Source organism: Lissotriton vulgaris, chromosome 10 (assembly GCF_964263255.1).
Source record: "Lissotriton vulgaris chromosome 10, aLisVul1.2, whole genome shotgun sequence".
Taxonomy (NCBI): domain Eukaryota; kingdom Metazoa; phylum Chordata; class Amphibia; order Caudata; family Salamandridae; genus Lissotriton; species Lissotriton vulgaris.
The window spans coordinates 1,047,133,227-1,047,155,920 of record NC_141698.1 but is presented as its reverse complement, the minus strand read 5'-3'; the positions used below and the strand labels follow the sequence as shown (position 1 = coordinate 1,047,155,920).

General features: G+C 49.5%; 1 protein-coding gene across 4 annotated transcripts in view; it reads left to right on the top strand.

Moving 5' to 3' along the window:
- CNOT10 (CCR4-NOT transcription complex subunit 10) overlaps positions 1 to 22,694 on the top strand; it is a 550,184-nt gene that overhangs the window by 36,888 nt on the left and 490,602 nt on the right. For all 4 annotated transcript variants that reach the window (XM_086942099.1, XM_086942101.1, XM_086942102.1 and 1 more), the window contains exon 3: positions 5,678 to 5,839. In XM_086942099.1, the coding sequence (XP_086798225.1) occupies positions 5,678 to 5,839 (162 nt within the window). The remainder of the gene's footprint in view (positions 1 to 5,677; positions 5,840 to 22,694) is intronic.

Genomic DNA, 22,694 nt, shown 5'->3' with positions numbered 1-22,694 from the left:
TGCAGTGTTTTATAGAGGTACGTGAGCGGAAAAATGGCGCAGCTCATTCATGCGTAATATCAGGTAGCTCCCAAGTGGTGGCTCTTGGAGACTATATCTCCCCATCCTTCTCACTACCTTGCAGAATACCTCAGGGTTCCACCCTGAGCCCGATATTATTTAATCTGCATGTCATCCCTCTGGCCAAATTAATCAAAAGCTATGGCTTCGTAAATGTGTCTTATGCAGATGACACACAGATACTTGTCTCAATTATTAGCTCATCAAACTCCACGGCAGTCAGATTCCACAACTGCATGTGTCATTTAGGCAATCGGATGTTAGACAACTGTCTAAAACTTAATTCATCAACAACCAAAGTACTTCTTTTCGGTAACAGCTCATCAATCTGGATAGACAGTTGGTGGCCCTCCCAACTGGGCCCTTTGCCAACCCCGGTGTACTATTTAATACGAATTTGTCATTTGAAGCTCAAATTAACCATACCACTTCTGCTTGCTTCTTTATTCTCAAAGTTCTGAGATAAATACTTCTTCTAATTCCCTTAGATTTGGAAAAAAACAGTTGTCACTGCACTCATTTCATCTAGGCTAGACTACTTTAATGCATTGTTCACTAGTGCAAATAAGCGAAGTATACACAAGCTCCATATGGCACAAAACGCAGCAGCACGGGTACTTCTGGGGATTACGAGATTTGATTCCGCCTCTAAGGCCCTTACTAAACTGCAGTGGCTGACAGTTGATAAGTGTATCCAGTTTAAGGCCTTATGCATAGCATTCAAATCATTGCATGGGCTATGGAGCCGGAGCAGATGTCACGGTATCTGAAACTATACACCCCGGCTAGACCACTTAGGTCAGCTGATTGTGGGAACCTGGTCATCCTCTGGTCCCGAAAAGTCAAATGGGGGGCAAAAGGTTCATTCATACCACAACCAGACTCTGGAACTCCATGCCAACAATAATGGAAAAAGAAACGTAAGTTGTTGAAATTCAGAAAGGGTCTAAAGACTTGGATTTTTAAACGGCGAGTCCAAGCTAACTCTATACAATCCGATCGTTCTGAAGGTAGTGCCTAGACACCTCCTGGAATATGTAGCTCTCTATAAATGCCTAATTTAATTTCATCCTATATTCAACATGCCTATCCAGGGCAGAAGCATGGGCAGAGAGCTATCTCATTGTGTGGCGCTAGGGGAGTAAAGCATTGCAATATTGTAATTGTCTATTGGGTTTTCCAGTATAGCTGAAAGTACCGGTTACAAGGTTAAAGCCACAGACACTTCGTTAAGCGACCCCTGACCCTCCTGGTAGGTCGCTGCCCCTTCACGCAGCTCCGACTGTGTGCTCCTGCTGCCCCTGCCACTGGTAAGTGTCCTCCGTCCTTTTTGCTTCTGTGCCACTGTCTCCCCCTCTTTGTGCCTCGTTTTCTGCTCTGTGCCACTCGTCCTCCGCCCCCCCCCCCCCTTGTGCCTCATTTTGCCTTCTGTACCACTGTGTCCCCCTCTTCGTGCCTCGTTGTCTGCTCTGTGCCACTCGTTTCCCCCCCTTGTGCCCCATTTTGCTTTCTGTACCACTCGTTTCCCCCCCTTGTGCCCCATTTTGCTTTCTGTAACACTGTGTCCCCGCCGCTGTGCCCCCTGCGGCCCGCCCCCTGCCCACTCGTTGCTCCCACCTCCCAGCTGCTCCTCCCTCCCACCTCCCCATATATGCCTGACGCTGCACAGCCGCGCGCAGCAGGCGTGCTGCTGGCACACCGAAGGCGTGCCTAAGGCAAGCCCGTCCTCGCCCGTCCGAGCCCAGCGCCAGAACCCCTGGACCCCGCGAACGCCACGACTCCAGCACCCACCACACACTCAACGCCGTCCGAAACCACACATGCTTCTAAGCCGCCCCGAAACGGACCCACGGACCCTTCTCCTGCCGCACCTGCAGTTTCACCTGCGACAGAGCCACCAAACCTCCAAGCACTGGACCCAACCACCTCCGCTGCATACTCCTCAACACCCGCTCCGCACGCAAACACACCGTCGACCTCTGGGATCTGCTCAACCCCTCCGCCCCAGACGTGGCCTTCCTGACTGAGACCTGGTGGAACGATTCCTCAGCGCCCGACATCGCCATAGCCATCCCCGACGGCTACAAGATCACCCGCAGGGATCGCGCCAATGGAATTGGAGGAGGAATAGCCATCGTCCACAAGTCCACCCTCAAGGTCGCCACCCACACAGACGACACTCTGAACACCGCCGAACACCTCCTCCACTTCCGGATCCACACCGACCCCACCACCACCCTCAGAGGAACACTCATCTACAGACCCCCCGGATCCCAGGCTCAGTTCAGCGACTCCATCGCCGACCTCGCCAGTACTCACGCACTCGCCTTCAAAGACTACATCCTCCTCGGGGACCTGAACTTCCACCTCCAGAACAACAACGACACCAACTCCGCCACCCTGATCGCCAACCTTGCCAACCTTGGCCTCAGACAACTAGTCACCGCACCCACCCACGCCGCCTACCACACGCTGGACCCCGTCTTCTTCACAGGCACCCACGTCGCCTTCGACCACACCACCTAACTCCACTGGACCGACCACCACTGCATCCATTTCACCTTCAAGAAACCAACCACTCACCACCGCACCCAACAGCTGCCTCGCCGCTGCTAGAGCAAAGTCACCGAAGACCAGCTGATCACCACCCTCGCCCAGAACCACCCGCCGACCCCACCAACCCAGACGCCGCCTGCAACCTCGCACAGTGGATCGACGACTGCGCCAACACGCTCGCCCCGCTCAAGAAACCCTCCAACAGCCACGCCAGCGAGAGAGCCACCTGGTTCACCAACGAGCTCCAGACCTCCAAACGCGCATGCCGGAAACTGGAGAAGATATGGCTCCACGAATGCACACCGGACAACCACGCAGCCCACAAGGACCCCACCCGCAGACGACATCACCTCATCAGATTAGCCAAGAGATCCTCCTTCAAAGACCACTTGGATAACAACGCACACGACAGCAAGGAGCTCTTCAGCATCGTAAAGGAACTCTCCAACCCCAGCGCTAACGCCAACGAAACGAAAATCGTCAACATGCAATTGGCCCGCCACCTGGAAGACAACAACATCTCGGACCCGTCCCAATCCGGATTCAGACAAAACCACAGCACCGAGACAGCCCTCATTGCCGCTACAGACGACATCAGGCGCCAACTAGACAACATCGAAACATCAGCCCTCATCCTCCTGGACCTGTCAGCCGCCTTCGACACGGTCTGCCATCGCACTCTAAAGACACGCCTCCTAGAAGCCGGAATCCAAGAGAAGGCCCTTGACTGGACCACGTCCTTCCTCTCCGGCAGAACCCAGAGCGTCCGCCTTCCGATCCGAAGCCACCGACATCATCTGCAGCATCCCCCAGGGCTTATCTCTCAGCCCGATGCTGTTCAACGTCTTCATGGCCCCCCACACACAAGTGGCCCGCCATCACAACCTCAACATCATCTCCTATGCCGACGACACCCAGCTCATCCTCTCACTCACCAAGGACCCACACACCGCCAAAATCAACCTCCACGAGGGAATGAAGGCCGTCACCAACTGGATGGGGAGCAGCCGTCTAAAGCTGAACTCGGACAAGACGGAGGTCCTCATCCTCGGACCCACCCCCTCAGCCTGGGATGACTCCTGGTGGCCGACCACACTGGGAACAGCACCAACACCCTCTGACCATGCACGCAAGCTAGGATTCATCCTCGACTCCTTCCTCTCCATGTCTAAGCAAGTCCACGCCGTCTCCTCCTCCTGCTACAACACCCCCTGCATGCTCCGCAGGATCTACAAGTGGATCCCGACCGAAACAAGAAGAACGGTGACACAGGCCCTCGTCAGCACAAGACTGGACTACGGCAACGCACTCTACGCAGGAATCCCAGCCAAACACCTACGACGACTACAATGCATCCAAAACGCCTTCGCCTGACTGATCGTCAACGTCCCCCGCCACAGCCACATCACCCCCCACCTGAGAGACCTATACTGGCTCCCAGTCAACAAGAGGATCACCTTCAAGCTCCTCACCCACGCACACAAAGCACCCCACAACGCCGGACCAGCCTACCTGAACAGCAGACCCAGCTTCTACACCCCCACCTGCCAGCTCCGCTCTGCCAGCCTCGCCGCTGTCCCCCGCATCCAACGAACGACCTCCGGCGGCAGATCCTTCTCCTACCTCGCCGCCAAGACCTGGAACACCCTCCCTACCCACATACGGCAGACCCAAGACCTACTCGCCTTCAGAAGACTCCTCAAGACCTGGCTCTTCGAGCAGTAGCAGCACCCCCCCTCCTCATAGTGCCTTGAGACCCTCACGGGTAAGTAGCGCGCTTTACAAGTACTCTTATTGAATAAGAATACTTTACAATCTCCCCAGCCATAGTCTGACCTCTTCCTCCTATAACCAGCTGGCTCGCACATGGCAAAAAAAGAGGGTCCTCTAAAAATTCCAAAGGCTTGTTTGTAAAGATACTCTTAACTTGGCACCTGAATGCCGTTTTATCATTCCAACCCCATATAATTTTTATCTGCCAACCAGAATCTTCTGACTGAACAAAAACCACTCTCTGCTACATCTAGATTACGGTCCTGTTACTACTGTGTAACCATCAGTCAAACTGTTCAAATCCTAGCAGCAGGGTAGTGGAATTTTATGAATTGGCTAGTGAACGTGATAGAAAAGAGTAAGCCATAGTAAATAACCGTGTATGGAGAAATATGTCTAACATAAAAAATACTTCAAATAATGGCAAAAATATGAATGGTTTAAAGGATGTCAAAAGAAGGAATAAATGACAGATCGATGAAAACAAGAATAATTGGTTACCCTAGACAGGATAGGAGTTTGACTTTAAAGCTTAGGGGATGAATTGCTGTATATAAGGTTCAAGAGCCTATATTGACAAATTGTAGACCTGTAAGTGGATTGAATGATTTTTTGTGTGTTGGAGGGCGATTTGGGAGAAGATAATGCAAAATCTGATTTAATGGCTACATTTCTTGCATTGCACAGATGTTGTTTCATGCTTTTGATGACGGAAAGGCTTTTCCCTTTTTCCTGTGATTGTTACACTACTCTGTATCCAGGCATGATTTAACTTGAGTTTATTTGCAAGGGACTACAACATCTTGCAACCAATATTTAAAGCTACTGCTTTGATTTACAACTGTTTGTCTTTTGGGGATCGCAAATCTGTATCCTGGGTTTTGGGTCATGTGGTTATTATCATTTGGAATGTGACTCAGAATTTCCATACACCATATGGCCAAGGGAATTAATGTGCTCCTTGATTCTAACTGTACCCGCCCATATTTCATCTTTCTTGGAAGTTGGCACTCCCTCTCCATTCCGACTCTTTGTGCTGGTTTGCATCGATTAGGACCTTATTGTGACATAATTTCCCTTTCCAACTGTTTATGAAGTGGTGGTTGGTTTAAGAGTGGTAATGTGCATGACCCATAGGCCTCTGGGACCCACAGCTATGCATAAGTAACTGAGTATTTCTGGTGCAAAAATAAACGTCATGCTATCTCTCTGTATTGCCATATGATCTACATAACAGGATCCCTATCACCTGCATTCAGTTTATTTATGGTATTTCTATTTCTGCCAGGCTGCAAACTATGAAGCATGTCTGCAGCATCTCAGCTGTCTTCAGGAAATCAACAAAGATGACTATAAAATACTTTTAAATACTGCTGTTGCAGAGTTTTATAAAAGTGAACAGACCATCACTGACAATCTAAAACAAACACTTCATCAACTAAAGAACCAGGTAAGGTTACATTGCATGTAGTTGTCTACATCACTGTTAAGCCAGACGTATTTTCTATTCCTGTTTCATTTCAAATTACATTGATGGTGAAAATTCTTGGTTGATTGAGACATTTGAGTGCTTACCACATTCAGAATTATGCATACTTTCCTATGTAAAGTGTGGCAGTATTTTCTGGTTCAGTAATGGTAAGTATGAGAAACAGTCTTCACTCTTTGAAGTCCTATCGATGGATCAAACTGATTATACAGATCAACCAGGAATATTTTTTTGGCCAACGTTCTTTTTTTATTTCAATTTCAATGAATGCAAAACAATAAGCATATTACAAGATGCTTCCAATGGGCATGCTACTAGATTGGCATTCAAGTTTCAGAGTATACTCTACGACATTATCAAGTGGGCGATCCTTTGGGTGTGCCCTGTGGGACAGTGATGCATTTATACTGAAACTGTTAGGAGCATACCAGTGATGCTCATGGGCACCTATGGGTTTGGGTTTTGAACCCAGAGCTTTTCGTTGTGTGATTTCTGGCACATGAGGATATTTGGGTACACAATTTCTAGTCCATAAAATTCTCAAACTTGAGGTGACAACCTCTGCTTGCGTAGACCACTTTTTCGGCCCCCATGCATACATTCATATTATTATTACTCCAAAATTTGTAAGGCGCACAGCTACCCCCGAGGGGTTTCCCTGTGCCAGGCGAAGGTGGAGAGAGAGAGCGAGAGGGAGAGAGAGAGCAAGAAAACATTGAGAGCTTGATTAAAACAACTAGGTCTTTAAAACCTTGAGGAAAGTTAGAAGAAAGGTCTCATCTCTCAAGTAGGCAGGCAGGGAATTCCATAAAGTCGCTCAAGATGGGAGAAAGACCAGCCTTTCATGCGCGCCAGTCTGATTTTAAGAACCACAAACCGGATCTGTTGAGCATAACGGAAGGGGCGAGATGGGTGGCATAGCTGGACCACATTCTTCAATGATTTAAGGGCCGACCTTGCTTTGATTATGAACATACAACACAGAGCTTTGAACTTAACACGATTTTACACCTTCAACCAGTACAAGTCTTGTAGAATCCTCAAGACAGAGACAAACTTAGGCATGCGATTAAGATGCCTTGCTGATGAGTTCTGCACCATTTGCAGTCTAGGGATAGTCGATTTATTTATCTGCTCCCAGATACAGGGCGTTACCGTAATCCAGTCTTGAGATTAAAGGAGTCTGGATCACAGTTCTCCGTGCTGGGAGGGGAAGCAGCCATAGAATCGTTTTTAACCATTTCAGGACTGAAAAGCCAGTAGATGACACCTTGGCTACTTGTTGTTTCAGAGACCGAGATTCATCCATAACTAATCCCATTTTCTTAACGCTATTCACAGGCTCGGCCAGAGCTCCCAATTCACGGGGCTAGTGCTGAGGCCCCCAAAGATCATGTATTTTGCCTAAGATCATAAATTTGTTCTGATCTCCATTTAGTTTGAGCAGGTTGGTCTGCATCCAAAGCGCACCTGTGCTCAGTCCCAAGTTGAGGTCTAAGGGCTTGTGTCCATACCTAAGAACCATGTTTTCCTTTGTGGGCAACCCCGATGACCCCCATAATTTTGCGATATTACTTTTTGTCTGAACTAGGACTAATGAGCAGCATATTTGTTTTTTCCTTGAGAGGCATATGTCTCTGTAGACACCAAGCAGCACAAATTGGGGATTGCCCAGGATCTCATTTCCTAAGACATCACTTAAATCTTTAAGGACCACCTGCGCTGGTGACAGAACTGTTCCGTCACGGCTCGCGGGTGAGCTGTGCTTGTGACGGAACGGTTCCGTCACGGCCCCGCCCGCTTAATGAAACCCGCCGCGCAGGCGCGGCGGCCGGGCCGTGACGGAACCGTTCCGTCATGAGCACAGCCCACCCGAGGGGTGTGACAGAATGGTTCCGTCAGTAGCGTCGAAGTAGTTAAAAGTGAATTTTATATATGAACTGAAAATCATTCCAGCCCCTGTCCTGATGACAATGCTATTGGTGAACTAAGAAGCAAGTCAGGAGTCGTACCATATATGTGGGCTAGATTCTTATCATACATGGAGCAAAAATGTAGACTATTGAATCAAACTCGTTTTTTTTGTAGAGCAGGACTGCTGAACTTGCGTATTTGAAGGTGCTCTCATATGTGATAATGAAGAAAATGGTGACTGTAGAATAAAATATTGACCACGGATCACACAATTTGGACCCGTTTACGGGCCAAGTAGACTATTCAAGTCACTACACTTGCAGGTCTGGTAACTTTTTAATACTTTTTTGAGGCCTGTGGTTCTACTGGCACAGTGTGCATAGGATCAACTGTTGGGCATACCTTTCCCACTCAGGACGTCACACTAAAGTATATTAAAAAAGATGGATGAATTGCCTAAAACAATCTCAGCCACTGGAAATTATTTGTGCAACATCCTAGCCCATTAGTATTTTGCACACCATGCCACCTGAGTTTGAACCTAGCAAATCAGTCTTAACCCTGCTCTAAAAGGAACAGTCCAGCCCACCTGCGAGGCCAGGTCTTGTTGTAGCAGGGTCAAGGCTGATATGGATATGGCTAGGTCCACACTAAGGTGGCATTGTGCTTGGAAAATGATGAATTGGAATACGGCCAAACAATTACCAGTGGCTGAGATCAATTTAAGCATTCCATCCATCACATTGTTTTGATGCCCAAGGAGTTGGTCGTCATGGAGGCATTTGGTGAGGCACCTGTTGATGTTTTTCTCCAAGACTGACTGGGAATGGTTGTAGGGAGATCAGTTTGTTGTTGGCGACTGTTGAAGTGCCCGAGAGTGTTTCTTGAGCAATGGGAGAATAGTTGCATGTTTCCAAGCACCTAGTTAGGTCACAGAAGAGATGGAGCCATTCAGAATAGGTGTGAGCATGACGCTGATGGGTTGCAGTCCAATGGAGTAGGCCTGGTGGGGACAGGTGTCTGATTGGGGCCCCTGAGTAGATGAGCTTCGTGATTGCGGAGGTTTATTTTGGGGTAATGACCGGCCGTAGGTTTATCATAGTGTTTCATTAATCTATGCAGAAGATGTTAGCTGCGTTGATACTTTCATAGAAATGCTGGCCCCCTAAGAAGCAAAGTTATTATGCATTTCAGGGGAAAAAATGATCTTCTAAAATTCTCAGTGAACAGCTTGTGTACACATTTGTTTCTCCATTTATGTCGGCTATTAAAATGTCCCTTCCCAACCACTCTGCAAAGAGCTTAATAGCCTTTAAAAAAAACAAATCACGAAGGTAAAGTAGGAGATTATGGTGACTGAGAAACTGACTGCTCTGTATGCAAACCCCTTTCACACCCATCACTGCCTCCTTTTTAGGTCTCGCCTAGCAATGCAGCGTCGGGCGTTGCTCGCGTTAGGGAGATCTATTGTTGCCAACTTGCTTAGCAATGCGGTACAGGATGGGTGCACGAGCTTAAGAAGACATGAGCTGTGAATGCTTACGGCAGCGTTACCACAACTCACAGGACATGAGAAGTATACGCGTACAGTTCGTGGCGTCACACCTCCTGCTCGCTCGCACGCGTACACCGGCGTTAGCACAACTCTGATAACATGAGATGTGCACGCGCATGGCGTGATCACACCTACTGCTCGCTCGCTCCCTGCCACCCCTTGTTATAGCTGTAAATGTAACTGGGTGCTCACCACCCCTGTCGGCATAACAATTTAGCCAATGAAGTTCTCCATCAGCTTTGCCTTCCCCTTAATGTCACCGATGTACAGCACTGCCCCTCATCCAAACGGGAGCCACATCTACTACCCACTCCCAAAATCACACAACCCCCACGATTTTGAGTTTCGAGGATTCTGGCAGAACCATGCCCTTAGCTTGATGGGGTCCATGTCTTCTGCAATCAGTCTGTCCCGTCGTCCGCCTCCCAGTACCCCATCTTCAACGCGGCAAGGGCACACTGCGGCAAATCTAGCGAGAAAAGCGGCTGGGAGTCTGGTTCTTGGATTGAACTAAAGGACGAGTGAGGGTGAAGGTTAATGAAGAGGTCATCTTGAAAGCGATCTAACCTGTTTGTGTTCAACGTTAAAACCAACACACGTCACCTGAGCGCGGTTTGGCTTAAAGCTCACGCTTGAACGCATGTGCTTTTTTTGCCATAATAAAATAGTACGTTTGATTTAAAATATTTCAATAATAAACTATTGTTATAAGTAATGTTTGCTTTTTTTTGCAGATCATGTTGTAAAAAATATATTTTTTAATCGTGCTAAAAATGATAACCTCGGGTGTTGTTATGTTTTTGAAAATTATTTATGCTTTTATTTGTTTTGATATTTACGGTGCAGTGCGTTAAACAATTTTAAGCATTTTAAGATTGTTTCTTTTCCAAGGTTTGAGAGTGAGCGGCCCACGCAGTCTAGCCTGGCTCTGCCTGTGCAGCGGCGGAGGGCCCTACCCATGCGCACCGCCTTGGTTGGTCTGGTGTACTCAATGCCTTTAGAGTAACCAGAAATCGGCGGTCTTTAGAGAGATACTCCAAAAGTTCTTGCTCGGGTATCACTGTAAGCCATCAGCCGTGCTCGGCTGCTTGCTTCTCTGTTGCAAGCTCTCCGCCTTGGCTGCAGCTGCTTTGGAGGTCGCTCGGAATCTGTTTGCTTAAGCACATATTGTTAAGATTGCACATTCGAATTGGATGCGTTTGTGGTGCCCTTGACATCTATGCTACTTAAAGAACATGAGCCTATTTTGACCGTGTTATGGCCATTCAAATAACTTGTTGCACTTCTGTAGATCCTTGGCCATCCTCAGTTGTGGGGGTGAAGACCAAATGTCGTCCTGTTTGTTGCAGTCTGGCCCATTTACACCTATTGACGTTTTCGAACTCTGCCATTTGCTACATTTTAGTAGTTCGGGAGCGTTTTGACTAATGGGTGCTGTTGAACAGGTTTTTGTTTGAATAGTAATAATCGCTTGACAGGAATAAAAACACAACTTTTTTTGCTGAAGATCTGTTTATTGAGTTTTCCATAACATTACAACCGATTTGTAGTTGAAAGAACTATCAATATGCATTTGCATAACCGGAGCCGTACATACAGGAAGATATGCAGGACACACATGGAAGCTGTCCCAAACCTCTGGAAAGGGGAATGTCTGCGGTTTTCTCATTTGCTCCTGGTAGGAAAACCAGGAGAACCTAAGGGGAGGACAGAGTGGTTTGCTCCTGTATCGGTGCATGCCTATATTAAGAATGAAACCGATAAAAGGGGACGGGGAAGGAGGGGGAAGAGGGGATGTTAGGGAAGGTCAAGGGGTCTCCAACTGGTCACTCTTGGCTACAGAAGTGTTAGAGGATGGGGGGACGCTGGTCTCAATGTAATTTCCTCGCAGCTAGACTCCAGTGGGGACGATGGAAAACTCCCTCGCACCCCGATGTGCCAAACAGATGAAGGACGTGCAGTTTGGGGCGGTTAGATACATAGGTAGTCTAAACTTGACATGTAATCAATAAGAGGTGCAGAGAGTCGCAGGAACGTTTTATCTGAGAAGGAAAATTTGTGTTTTATCTGCTCCATGGCAAGGGTTTGCCAAAGCTGTGCAAAACAAGACGCTGACGAGGGACACCTGCAGGCTCGAGCTATAAGCAGTTTATCTTATATGGCGTAAAAGATACCAGTCTGCTTAGGTCTGCAACCAATGATGTGTGGCGGATACCCAGAATGATTGCATGATAGTCTGCTTATATAGGATAGCCCAGGGGGCCCTTTAAATGACCCAGAATCTCCTTCCAAAAATGGTAAGAGAATTGCTCGCCCACCATATGTGGTGAAAGTTGCGTACCTGCGCCCCACAGTGCCAGACGTGCATTGGGGCCGCAGGCTAAATGGAGTGAAGATGGGCTGGGGTATAGTGCCACTGGAGCATTACCTTATAGGCTGCCTCTTGCTGAGAGCTACTTTTATGTGTTGGTAGGATCTCTCCTTAGCAGCTCCCATTGGTCCCTTCAAAGCTGCAAACAAGTTGTTAGAAGAAGGTAAGGGGGCAGGTGGCAGCTTTTGCATGAGGGGGTGTGGAGTGCCTAGTGTCTGAGCTTGAAGTATTGGTGAAGGGTAGATTCAGGGAGATGGAACTCTTTCTTACACTGGTTGAAGGGTTTGACCCTGGAATAGGTCCTGTAGGTGTCTGCACTCTCCCATTGTGAAAAGTTGGCCTGGTATATGAGGATCACTATTCTAGTGAGCACCTTGCACCAGTCCAAACAACCCTTATGGTGATGGTTGTAAAGTCAACCTTATAGACCAGCTATCCTAGGGGTAGCATGGACAAAGCAGTCTTAGGCTAAACTCAAGAGGGCATGTGAAGCCAGCTGTTTTACCATATGCAATCCCTTTAATACCAAATGAAAGGACACCACACAGGTTATATATTCAAAATATATATGTATTTATTTCTAAATCAATCCCCTGAACTCTTTATGAGCACAGAAGCGCATAACAAGTAACTTAATATAACATACAAAAGTTGCACAAATATGGATAGGCCCTGGTGGCCCTCTAAACCATATACTAAAATAGTGGTATAAGAACCACGTCACGAACAATGGTAAGGCCTAGGGCATCGCTGGGGCTACACTGGGCTAACAATAGTTAAAGAAGCAGGAGGCCCCACGGGATGCGGGTGCAGTGTCTAAGTGCACACGCGTGCACACATAGAAGTCAATGGGTGCATAAAGTTAGAAAGTTAAAGGTTTAGAAGCTAACCACTTGAAACTAGGACACTAGGAGAGCTACTCTTCACAGGAGCACCGCAGTACTCGCGTTACCTCACCCACAGGAAGCGGGTGCATAGGTCCCAAAGTGTGTTGGCTTTCGTCGTGGAGTTCTATGGAGCCTTGGAGAAAAGATGCTGCAGGCGGCCAGGAGAGAAGTGTCCGGGTGGATCGAAGATGAAGAGGACCTGAAAGCAGAGGGGACAGAGTCTGGGTCACTAGCCAGTGACCAGGAAGGAACCAGGCGATGTCGCGAAGCAATCAGGTGCTGATGGGAAGCTTGTCTCTGCAGCCACGTGGACCAGTAGGCGTCGACGACGACCATGAGTCAGGCACGGACTGTCCCACGAAGGCTCTCGCTGTCGGCAGTGTCGGCTTCAGGATCGGAGTCAACAAGCCTTGGCAAAGGCAACACACGCAGGATACGAAGTAGGCTTCTTACTCAGACCAGCAAGGTCTGAGGGGCTGCTTCTTTTGAGGGAAGCAAGGGCCTGTCTGGAGCAACCAGACCAGCGGTGTAAATTCAAAGGATCGTCGCCAAGATGGCCACTAGCCAACGGGCAAGTTACCGGGCAGACGAGTCGAGCAGGAAAATGCAAAAGGGCCCCCCGCAGAACTCGTGGAGGGTGCAGGGCTGATCTTTGGTGCAGATGTTGCTCGGGGCTGGGGCTTCTCAATCCCCAATGCACAGCTTCGAGGAGGCCTCGGGGCTGCACAGTTAACAGGTCGCAGACTTTTCAAGATGGCCGGTCCCACGTCTCTCGTCGCCTCCACGGGTCTCAGCTTTGCAGGTACTGTGGATCGGGCTGTTGGATGTCTGGGAATCCGGTTCTTGTCAGGCTCTGTGCTCGGGCTCCGGCGGGAGGCGGCGACAAAGCAAGCTGTTGATCGCTGGATGGGGCCTGCTTGTGCAGGGTGGTCACTCCTTGACCACAAGGGAGATTCTTCAGTCGTCTTCTTCAAGTAGATCGTCGAAGGTCCAGAGTTTCGTTTCAGAGTTTGTCAGGATTAATCTAAAGTCTTAGGACTCAGCTCCTACCTATATACCAAACTTAGGGGCTGGATTACCTGCTAGGTCCCTCCTATGGGTGGGACCAGGGAACGGGGTGGTTACACCCCTTTCCCTTTGTCCAGTTTCGCGCTGGGGCTGGAGTGCCCCAGCACCGGTTTGAACTGGACCATGCATGGGACACCTTGTGTGCCCCAGGCAGTGTCTCATTCATTTCAGCCCTCCCTGTCCCAATACACAAAATACTGTCTGGGGTGGTGCTAGCACCTCCCAATGCAGGAAACCTACTGTCCAAGCCTCCCTCGCTGGAAGGACTCCCAGCAGCAGGAGGTCAGACTTGTGTCTGTGGCAGCAGCATTCATTTTGTGATGCTGAGGCTCTGGTTAACTTTAACCGGGAATAATAGGAACAACATGTCTTCTCCCTCTAGAAGGGTGGAATGCTACCCCCCTCACCAGAACTGGCGAGGGGGTAGCATTCCAGATCGTATGACACCTTACTCGACATGTTTTGATAAAGCCAAACCAGAGTTGGCATTTAACCGCGAGGTTCATAATGCACTTAAGAGTATATGGTATGGCAATATCCTAGAACAGCTATAAGGACATGGTTCCGAAAGCTGCAGACAGGCTCAGCTCATGCTGGAGCACCATCTCACATAAAACCAATCACTCTGCCTTCAGGATTGTTAAGGCCTGCCATAGGAGTGACTTATAGGTGTACATGTGTTTAGATATAAGGTTAGATATAGGTATACTATATCTAAAGCAAAGGGTGATGACACCACCTTGCCCCAACTGAGTGATCAGCCAGTTGTCAATTTGGGTGGCCAGCCAGGGGTGGCATAATACATGCTGCAGCCCCTGGTAGGCCTTGGATGCACCTATGCCCTGGGTACCTATAGTACACTATACAGGGGCTCATAAGGTGACCCACTATCCAATTGGAGATGTACCTAGGGTACATGAAGTCCATTTTAAAGAGAGAGCAGATAGCCTGGGGCCCTGATTAACAGGATCCCAGGCCAATTAAGTCGAAAACCAGCTAAACACTAGGGTACAGGCGAGTCCTCCCTGTTTTTTTGGGAGCATAAGAAGTGTAGCGGACACATGGGGGCATATCTCCTTCCTTATGAAGGATTGAAGACCCCCTTGCAGTTGCTTGATATAGTTGGAGGGAAGGGCAGTGATTAGAATTGATATAGAAGCTGGGGGCGAACGTTATTTTTTTACCACATTGATGCGCCCTACCATGAAATGTGGAGCGGTCTCTATCACCGGAGGTCTTCAGGTATTGCCTTACAATAGTGTGACCAATTAGCCCACGTCCGGGTGGTTAGAGTTTGTGATTGTGATGCCTAGTTACTGAAAGGAGTGAGAGGACCATTGAAAGGGGGTAAGTGCCTGTAAGCTTTGGAGATGTTGCGGTGGGAGAGTGAAGTTAATTGCTTTTGACTTGGCCAAGTTAATCTTGTACCCAGATATCTGCTCATAGCTCTGTAGAGCATGGATAGACCACTGCGGGAAGGGAAGTGTCTCTGTCAGGGCAAGGAGCAGATCGTCTGCATACAGCAGTACTTTGTTATCTTGCCCTCAAATGCCCGATCGCCTGAAGGTTGCTTCAGTTGGATGGCAAGTGGCTCCACCACGAGGGCAAATAATAGGGGGGATCAAAGGCAGCCCTGCCTAGTGAAGGAAAGAGCAAGTCACCTGGTCATTAATTTGGATAGAGGCGTGGGTGACCAATATGAGGCCATTATCCTACTAACCATGACTGGGCCCAGTCCAAAATTCTGGAGTACCGCTCTTAAGAAGGCTCAGCTTGCCCTCCTAAAGCCTTCTTCATCGAGGTAGAGAGGGGTAGGGATGGCATGTTGTTGGGCCTTTTCAACTATGTGAGCGAGGTGTCAGACATTGTCTGATTCTTGCCGATGTCGTCGTATAAATCCAACCTGATATTGGGGTTTCGTAGGCAGTTGGCCACTATCTTAGTGTAGTGCTGTACGTCGGTATTCAGTTAGGCTATCGGACGGTAAAATGAACAGAGTGTTTGGTCTTTGCCAGGCTTGGAAACAAGTGTAAGTTCGGCATTGGACATAGTAGGTGTAAGACCTGTGGCATGGGTGAGTGAGTTGTAAGTTGTATAGTATGAGCAAGTAGTCCTGAAGTTGTGGCAAAAAGACCACATAGACAGCCGGGGTAAGGCTGTCTGGGCTAGGGGATTTGCCCGTGGGAAGCTCTTTAGGGCTTTGCGGAGCTCGGCCATTGAGAAGGGTTCATCCAGGTCGAGGATCAGAGAAGGGTCTAGTGGTTGCCAGAGGCAGCTCTGGAGGTACTTGGCTATCTCAGTTCGATCCTCTCACCTGGGAGTATAAAGGCCCTGGTAGAAGGCTTGGAAATCCTCTTGCTTGTCCCACTCCCTGATAGCCCAGTCAGGAACGTCTGTCTGAATTTTTATCAATGTGGGACCTAGCATGTTTGTTGGTGGTGCAGTCTACGATCGAGAAGAGAACCCACCTTGTCCATTCCCTCATAATACTTTTGTTTAAGGGCGAAGAGGGAGCGCTCAGCTTTGTTGACCCTGTGTGTCCGGAGATGGCCCGCAATATAGCCATCTTTCGCTTGGCTCTCACTGTAGAATACTGCTTATCAGTGTGCTCTAAGGAAAGAATGTCTTCTGTGAGCTTTGCTTCAAACAGGCGTGCCTCTCGAGCCCTGACTATAGAGACGGAGGTCATCACTCCGCATATAATGCCTTTAAACCTGTCCCAAAGGGTATGGGGGTGAAGTGGCGTTTAGAGAGTTAAGTGCAAAATATGCAGTGATGGCATCGTTTGTGTCTTCTTTGTCGACTGGGTCTCTCAGCAATTGAGGGGGGAGGTTCCAGCACGGGTGTTTGCTGTTTCCATCTAAGCTCAACATGTGCGTGACCTGAAATAGAGATGTCCGGTTCGCTGCAGATGTGAGGTTACTCAGTAAGGAAGAGGTGATAGTCAGTGTGGAGTAAGATAAGTGCACATGTGGATAAAATGAGTAGTCCTTCGTGTCCAGGTGTAGGTAATCGCCAGGCATTGTTTCAGACCTGCGTCTCCGAGCTCCCTCTTAAGTATCGCAGTCATAGCTCCTGTGCCCTGGATGTGTGTTGTGTTTCTGTCTAAATTGAAATCCCAGACTAAGTTGAAATCAACCCTAACAGGCCTTAGTTGTTCTGTGAGTGCTTGACGTATTAATGCATCCTGTGATTTGTTAGGGGCAAAGAGGTTGAGGAGTGTTAGTGTGTCTTTGCCTCTCTTCACAGGCAGGGTGAGGAATTTCCCGTCTTGGTCCCTAGCTATTTTTTGTGTAGAAGCCCCTCTTGCAAAGTATGCAACACCAAGGGTCTTATAGTTGGTAGATGCCCAGTGCTGGTCTTATAGTCGGTAGATGCCCAGAACACTTTGCGTGGCAAACCAGTCCTGTAATGGAGAAGAAGGAAATTGCAAATTGAAACAAATAGGTATTAGGAGTTCGAATACTGAGCCCCGAGCCCTGCCAAGTGGGCTGATGTTCGGTGGGCCGGTGAGTGTCCAGAGCAGTTCAGGATTGAGGCAGGGATGTATTCTGTTTAATTTTCTTCATCGAGGAGTGAGGGGGGCTCCTTCTTCAACTTTTGAAAGTGTGCAACAATGTCAGCCTTTGCCGTGTGTGCATCTTGTGCTGCCTTGTTGCGGTTACGTCTGCGTCGCTGGACTGTGTGCATTTAGGTTACCAGGCTTCCAGACGGGCTGAAGGCGAGGGCCAGGTGTCTCTGCTAGGGGGGACCCCTGGAGAACAAGGATGGTCTTTGCCTCAATGAGAGATCGGACCATACGCTGTGTTCCATTCCAGGTGAAGAGCAGACCGAAGGGGTTGGCCCATTGATATTTGGTTCCCGGAGTGCGAAGTACTCCATCACTGGCTTAAATTCCCTTCTCTTCTTCAAAGTCAGTGGGGGCAGGTCCTGGTAGATCTGCACGGTGTGGCCGTGAAGCACCGTATCTACTTTATCCCCCTACGCCCTGAGCACAGCTTCCTTGTCCAGGAAAAAGTGAAACCGTGTGAGGATGTTTGGGGGTGCATCTGGTGTGCCAGGCGCGGCGACGACCCGATGTGCTCTATCGCGGACCAGGCCTCCACCCTCCTGATTTGGCCTGGATAGCCATCAGCTGGTCCCTAGTGAAGGACATCATGTTCTCCCCGCGAGGGATGCCTCTTATATGCATCCTGATTCTCTAGGTCTTTCTGTTTAGCCTGGAGCTCAATATTTTGCTCTAGTCTGTACTCCCTGCTGATCGAGGGTAGATGGCTAGTAGAGGATGGAGGTGGAGCACTCGCAGCGTAGAGATCAGTGATGTTGAAGGGCATCCATCTATGGTAGTAGAGTGAGGCAGATGGGACAGCGGGAAGCACAGTCTGGCCAGGCACACCAGATTCAATGGTGTGAGAGGTTGAAAGTCTCAGCAAGGGCTAATGTTCAGAAATTTCCTGGTCATACGGCCAGTGCCCCCAGCACTATGTTCACTACTGAGAAACCTGGCTCAACAATGCGGTGAGGCGGTCTGGGCCGCCCACGGCCAATAGCACTCACATGACAGCTGCCCCTTGTTTACTACACCATCATGAGGGGGAACAAAGCTGGGAAGAGTACCCCATACAGGCAGTTGTTAGTAAGGTGCCAGCTCCCAAAGTCACTGTCCAGTCAGGCGAAAGAGAAGATCTCAATCCCTTAAAACAGGGCCCTGGGCCTAGCAAGGCGTGGTTATCCGGCCAGGCGGCAGAAAATGTGATGCTCACCTGCTGCTCCTCAGCAATGAAAGCAGTGTGCGCCGCCATCACCAGGGCTCTGCTGATCTTTGGGCCACTGCAGAGTCTTTTGAGGCCGGAAGGCACAGCCTGGGCCACCCTCGATGCCGGGGCTTTTCAAAGCTCAGGGAGGCCTGTGTCATGTAGAAGTCTAAAATATTATTTGATTATTAATTTAGTATGGTTTTGAGGTTTGTGATTTTTTTGTTTGTTTTTTGTCTTTTTAAGTTACACTTTAGGAAGACATTTAAACAGAAATCACTGGTACAACATTCTGAGCCTTTTTTTCAACCAGAACTTTCTGGGTTAACATGTAGCTTAAAACATACACCTGTGAGCATGAACCCTTCTCCCCTTTTATACCAGGGAGAGAATGGACTACCCTTCAACTGTTGCAATGCTTATAAAATTAACCAGCTGCAGTCAAGACTAATATGTTTAAGGCATATGAGCTGCAGATTGCACACTGTGCAGATTGCACACTGTGCATAGATCACCACCCGGATGTTTACAGTTTGTTGTTGTCCTGAAAAGTTATTTGGAAGTCACGAGATAGGTGACTCCTCCTTTGGACCGCATTGCGCATGGGCATCGGCTCCATCCCCAGATTATTTTTATCCGCCATCGGGCTCGGATGTGTTTTCCTGCGCTCCGGTTTGGAACCGAATTTCCTTCGGCGCGCGCTCCTCACCCAGTTCGTCGGTATTGTTTCGATCGTGCTCCACATCGACGCGATCTTCACCACTTCGAAGTCTTCGATTCCGGTCGTCGACGAAGGCCTTCGGGCCTACCTAGGCCTTACTTTCTGGCTCATGGAACGGACGCCATTCAAGAAGTGTCATCGATGTGGGTGGAAGTTTCCCCGCACCGACCTACATGAGGTGTGCAACCTTTGCCTCTCACCGGAACACGAGGCCAAAGACTGTTCCGGTTGTGCCTCATTCTGCTCCAAGAAGACGATTCGGGACCGACGAGCTCGAAGAACTATGGCTCTCTCGTCAGCTTCGATCCCCGACAACATCTTTGAAGAGGGAGTTGACGTGCCAGCACGCCAAAGATGGTACCAGCTCCTCAGATGCCGAAGACTCCGACGTCGAGGACATCATTCCAGCTCAACGGGTCGTAAGTAAGACCATCGACCCCCCCCCCCCCCTCCCCCCCCTCAACCCTTCCTCGACACCCTCAAAAAAGGCTTTGGTCACACCCTCACCTTCGGGCCCGGGTGCTCACCGAGAGACTGCTTCCCACGCCCCGCCTTCGGGCCCGGTAAAGAAGCCCACTAAGCCTTCAGGCGGCTCGGGCTCGAGCCAGCCTACCTCCGGTGCCGATCCTATAACGACACTGAAGAAGCCATCTTCCTCAACCATGCCGACCATTGCTCCGACACCTAAGCACACGGCGCCAAAGACTGGCAGCACCTCATCGATGCCGAAACCGCATTCGGAGTAGAGTAAAAAACCACCTAAAAATCCACATTCGCATGCTTCGGAGCCGAAAAAAACACCCGGAACCAAAAAAACAGGTTCCGGAAAAAGACATTTCAAAAGGTCACACTTCTAAGCCGAAAGACCCATGACCAGCTACCGAGTCGGTGCTGAAAAAACCTACGGAGCCGAAAACTTCGACGCCGAAGGATCTACCCTTCTCAGAGGACATTTTCACACCGGATCCCAATCAAAAAACTCTTGTAAAGGATCCTAAGACCGGACAATTGACTCTCAGCTCCAAGAAGAGACCACTTGAGGCGCCAGCACCTCCTCCCCTTCCAAAGAAGAGACATTGCAACCTTTCCATTAAGGTTCCCTTCTCCACCACCTCCCCATACTGTTCCTCCTCCTACACCTCCTCCACCACATCATTCACCTACACCATCCACTAATCCAGACGATGATGTAGACACAGACTCTGACACAGGTGGGCGTGCATATGACTCAGCAGGGACCAATAGTCCCCCTCAGTCACCTAATCCATGGGATGATTACAACACCCCTGATGTGCCTTACATCCCACAAGACGATGTATACCCTTCCAGACCTTCCCCACCAGAGGACACTATAGGTTTTAACCTACTAGTCCAAAGAGCTGCCCAATATCATGGGGTGGACTTACACAACGATGCAGTGGAGGAAGATTTCCTATTAGACACTTTTGATAACACACAAAGGTCTACTGCCATTTTGTCAATGCTTAATTGTGTCATCAAGCACGCAACAGAGGTTCCTAAGGATCCTGTCAGGACTAGGGCCCTCAATCCTCGCACTGAGAAGAAATACAAAGCTGCCCCTACAGATCCAGTTTATATTAAAGGCCCAGCACCATTAGATTCTTTAGTAGTGTCTAATGCACATAAATGTGCTAATTCTCAGACATCAGGTGAGGCCTCACCACCAGACAAAGAATCTAAGCTTCTTGACACCTCCGGCAAACAAACAGCGTCACAAGCAGCTAACATCTGGCGCATTGCCAACACCCAAGCGTTGCTGGCAAGATACGATAGGGCACATTACGATGAACTGGAGTCCATAATGCAGCATCTACCAGATAAATACAAAAATAGGACCAAAGAACTTGTACAGGAAGGAAATAATATTACTAATACTTCCATTAGTGGTGCCCTAGATGCTGCACATTCCGCCGCAAGGGCAATCAATACCAGCACCCTTCTACATAGGCGTGCATGGCTACGTATTTCAGGTTTTAAACCTGAAGTACAAAACTCTATCCTTAATCAGACATTTGATGAGACACATGTTCGAGGCATGTGGGCTGCTGAATTCATATCTGTGCATAGTCTGCCACCTAGTGTTGGGTCCGGATGATTGCACATTGTTGTCCTGGAAGAGTCTTCGAAGTATCACGAGATAGGTGGCTCCTCCCTTGGACTACAGTGCGCATGGGCATCGCCTCCATCCCCGGATTGTTTTTTTCCGCCATTGGGTTCGGATGTGTTTCGGTTCCCTCTGTCGGAACCGATAGTTGTTCTACTTTATACTCGAGACCAAAAGGTCTTTAGGCTGGGCGTCGGTATAGTTGCGTACGGGTTTCTTACTGACTCTCAGCTCCGATCTCTTACTGCCCTTCCACGTGCTTTCGACGCGGACGGGCCTACACTACACCCTTTGCTATGGAGTGGACTCCATTCAAGAAGTGTCCGCTGTGTCACTCTAAATATTCACACCTCGACGTGCACCCCGTGTGCAATACATGCTTGTCACCGGATCACCGAGAAGACACCTGCATGGCGTGTTCGAAATTTAGAAGTAAGAAGACTTTAAAGATTCGCCGGGCTAATCGGCTCCAGGCTCAATTATCGGCTTCGGCACCCCCACCTGATGACATCTTCCAGGAATCTGTCGAGGGAGAAGACGACGTACAAGGGTCGGACTCTGGCCCCGCGTCCGAGGAAGAGACCTACGACGCGGGTGAGGAGGCCTACGACGAAGTCTCCGACGAGGTAGGGGACGACGAACTGGCTTGTGCCACGATGGGAGATAGCTCGGAGGAAGAGCATCCCCAACAAGACTCAGGGGTTACTCCCCGTCATACGGCCCAGGTCGAGGGATCGCCTTCGGGCCTTACCCAAGATCTAACTATAAGTCCTACGTCCCCGCCTCCGGGCCCGGTCACGGACATTTCTAAGAAGAAACCGGAAGTGAAGCCAACTGGTCTCGCACCCTCGGATGCGAAACCGAAACTGAAAGTGGCGTTGGTGAAGAAGGTTCTGGAGGCGTCAACTTCCACGAAACCCAAAATGGCCGACTTGAAGAGCCATGCCAAAATGGCCGACCTGAAGAGCCACGCCAAAATGGCCGACCCGAAGCACTCTGGGTCGGCTCCGAAGGTGAAGGCCTCCGACGCGGCTGCGTCGGCGCCGAAAGGGGTCGTGGACCCGAAGACGGCTTCGAAGAAGCGTCACGCCGACGGTGCGCATAGCCATGGGGCGTCGGCCCCGAAGAAGAAGCCTACCGGCGATCGGGCTCTCGGTGATGAGGAGTCGCTCGAGCCGGCTCAGCCCTCGGCATCTCTTACAAGGAAGGTGGGGGAATCCTTACAGCGGATCCGACAGTCCACTGTGGTTACCGATCAGGACACTGTAGTGCCTACACCCACGCCGAAGCCTGCTAAAGAACAAGCGCCCATTCGTTTTACCCTTCCACCCAAGTCGGCGCCGAAGGCCTTCGCGCCTAAACAGGGCGGACACTCAAAGGAGGCATTGACGCCGAAAGCTGCCTTGGTGGTGTCGAAGCTT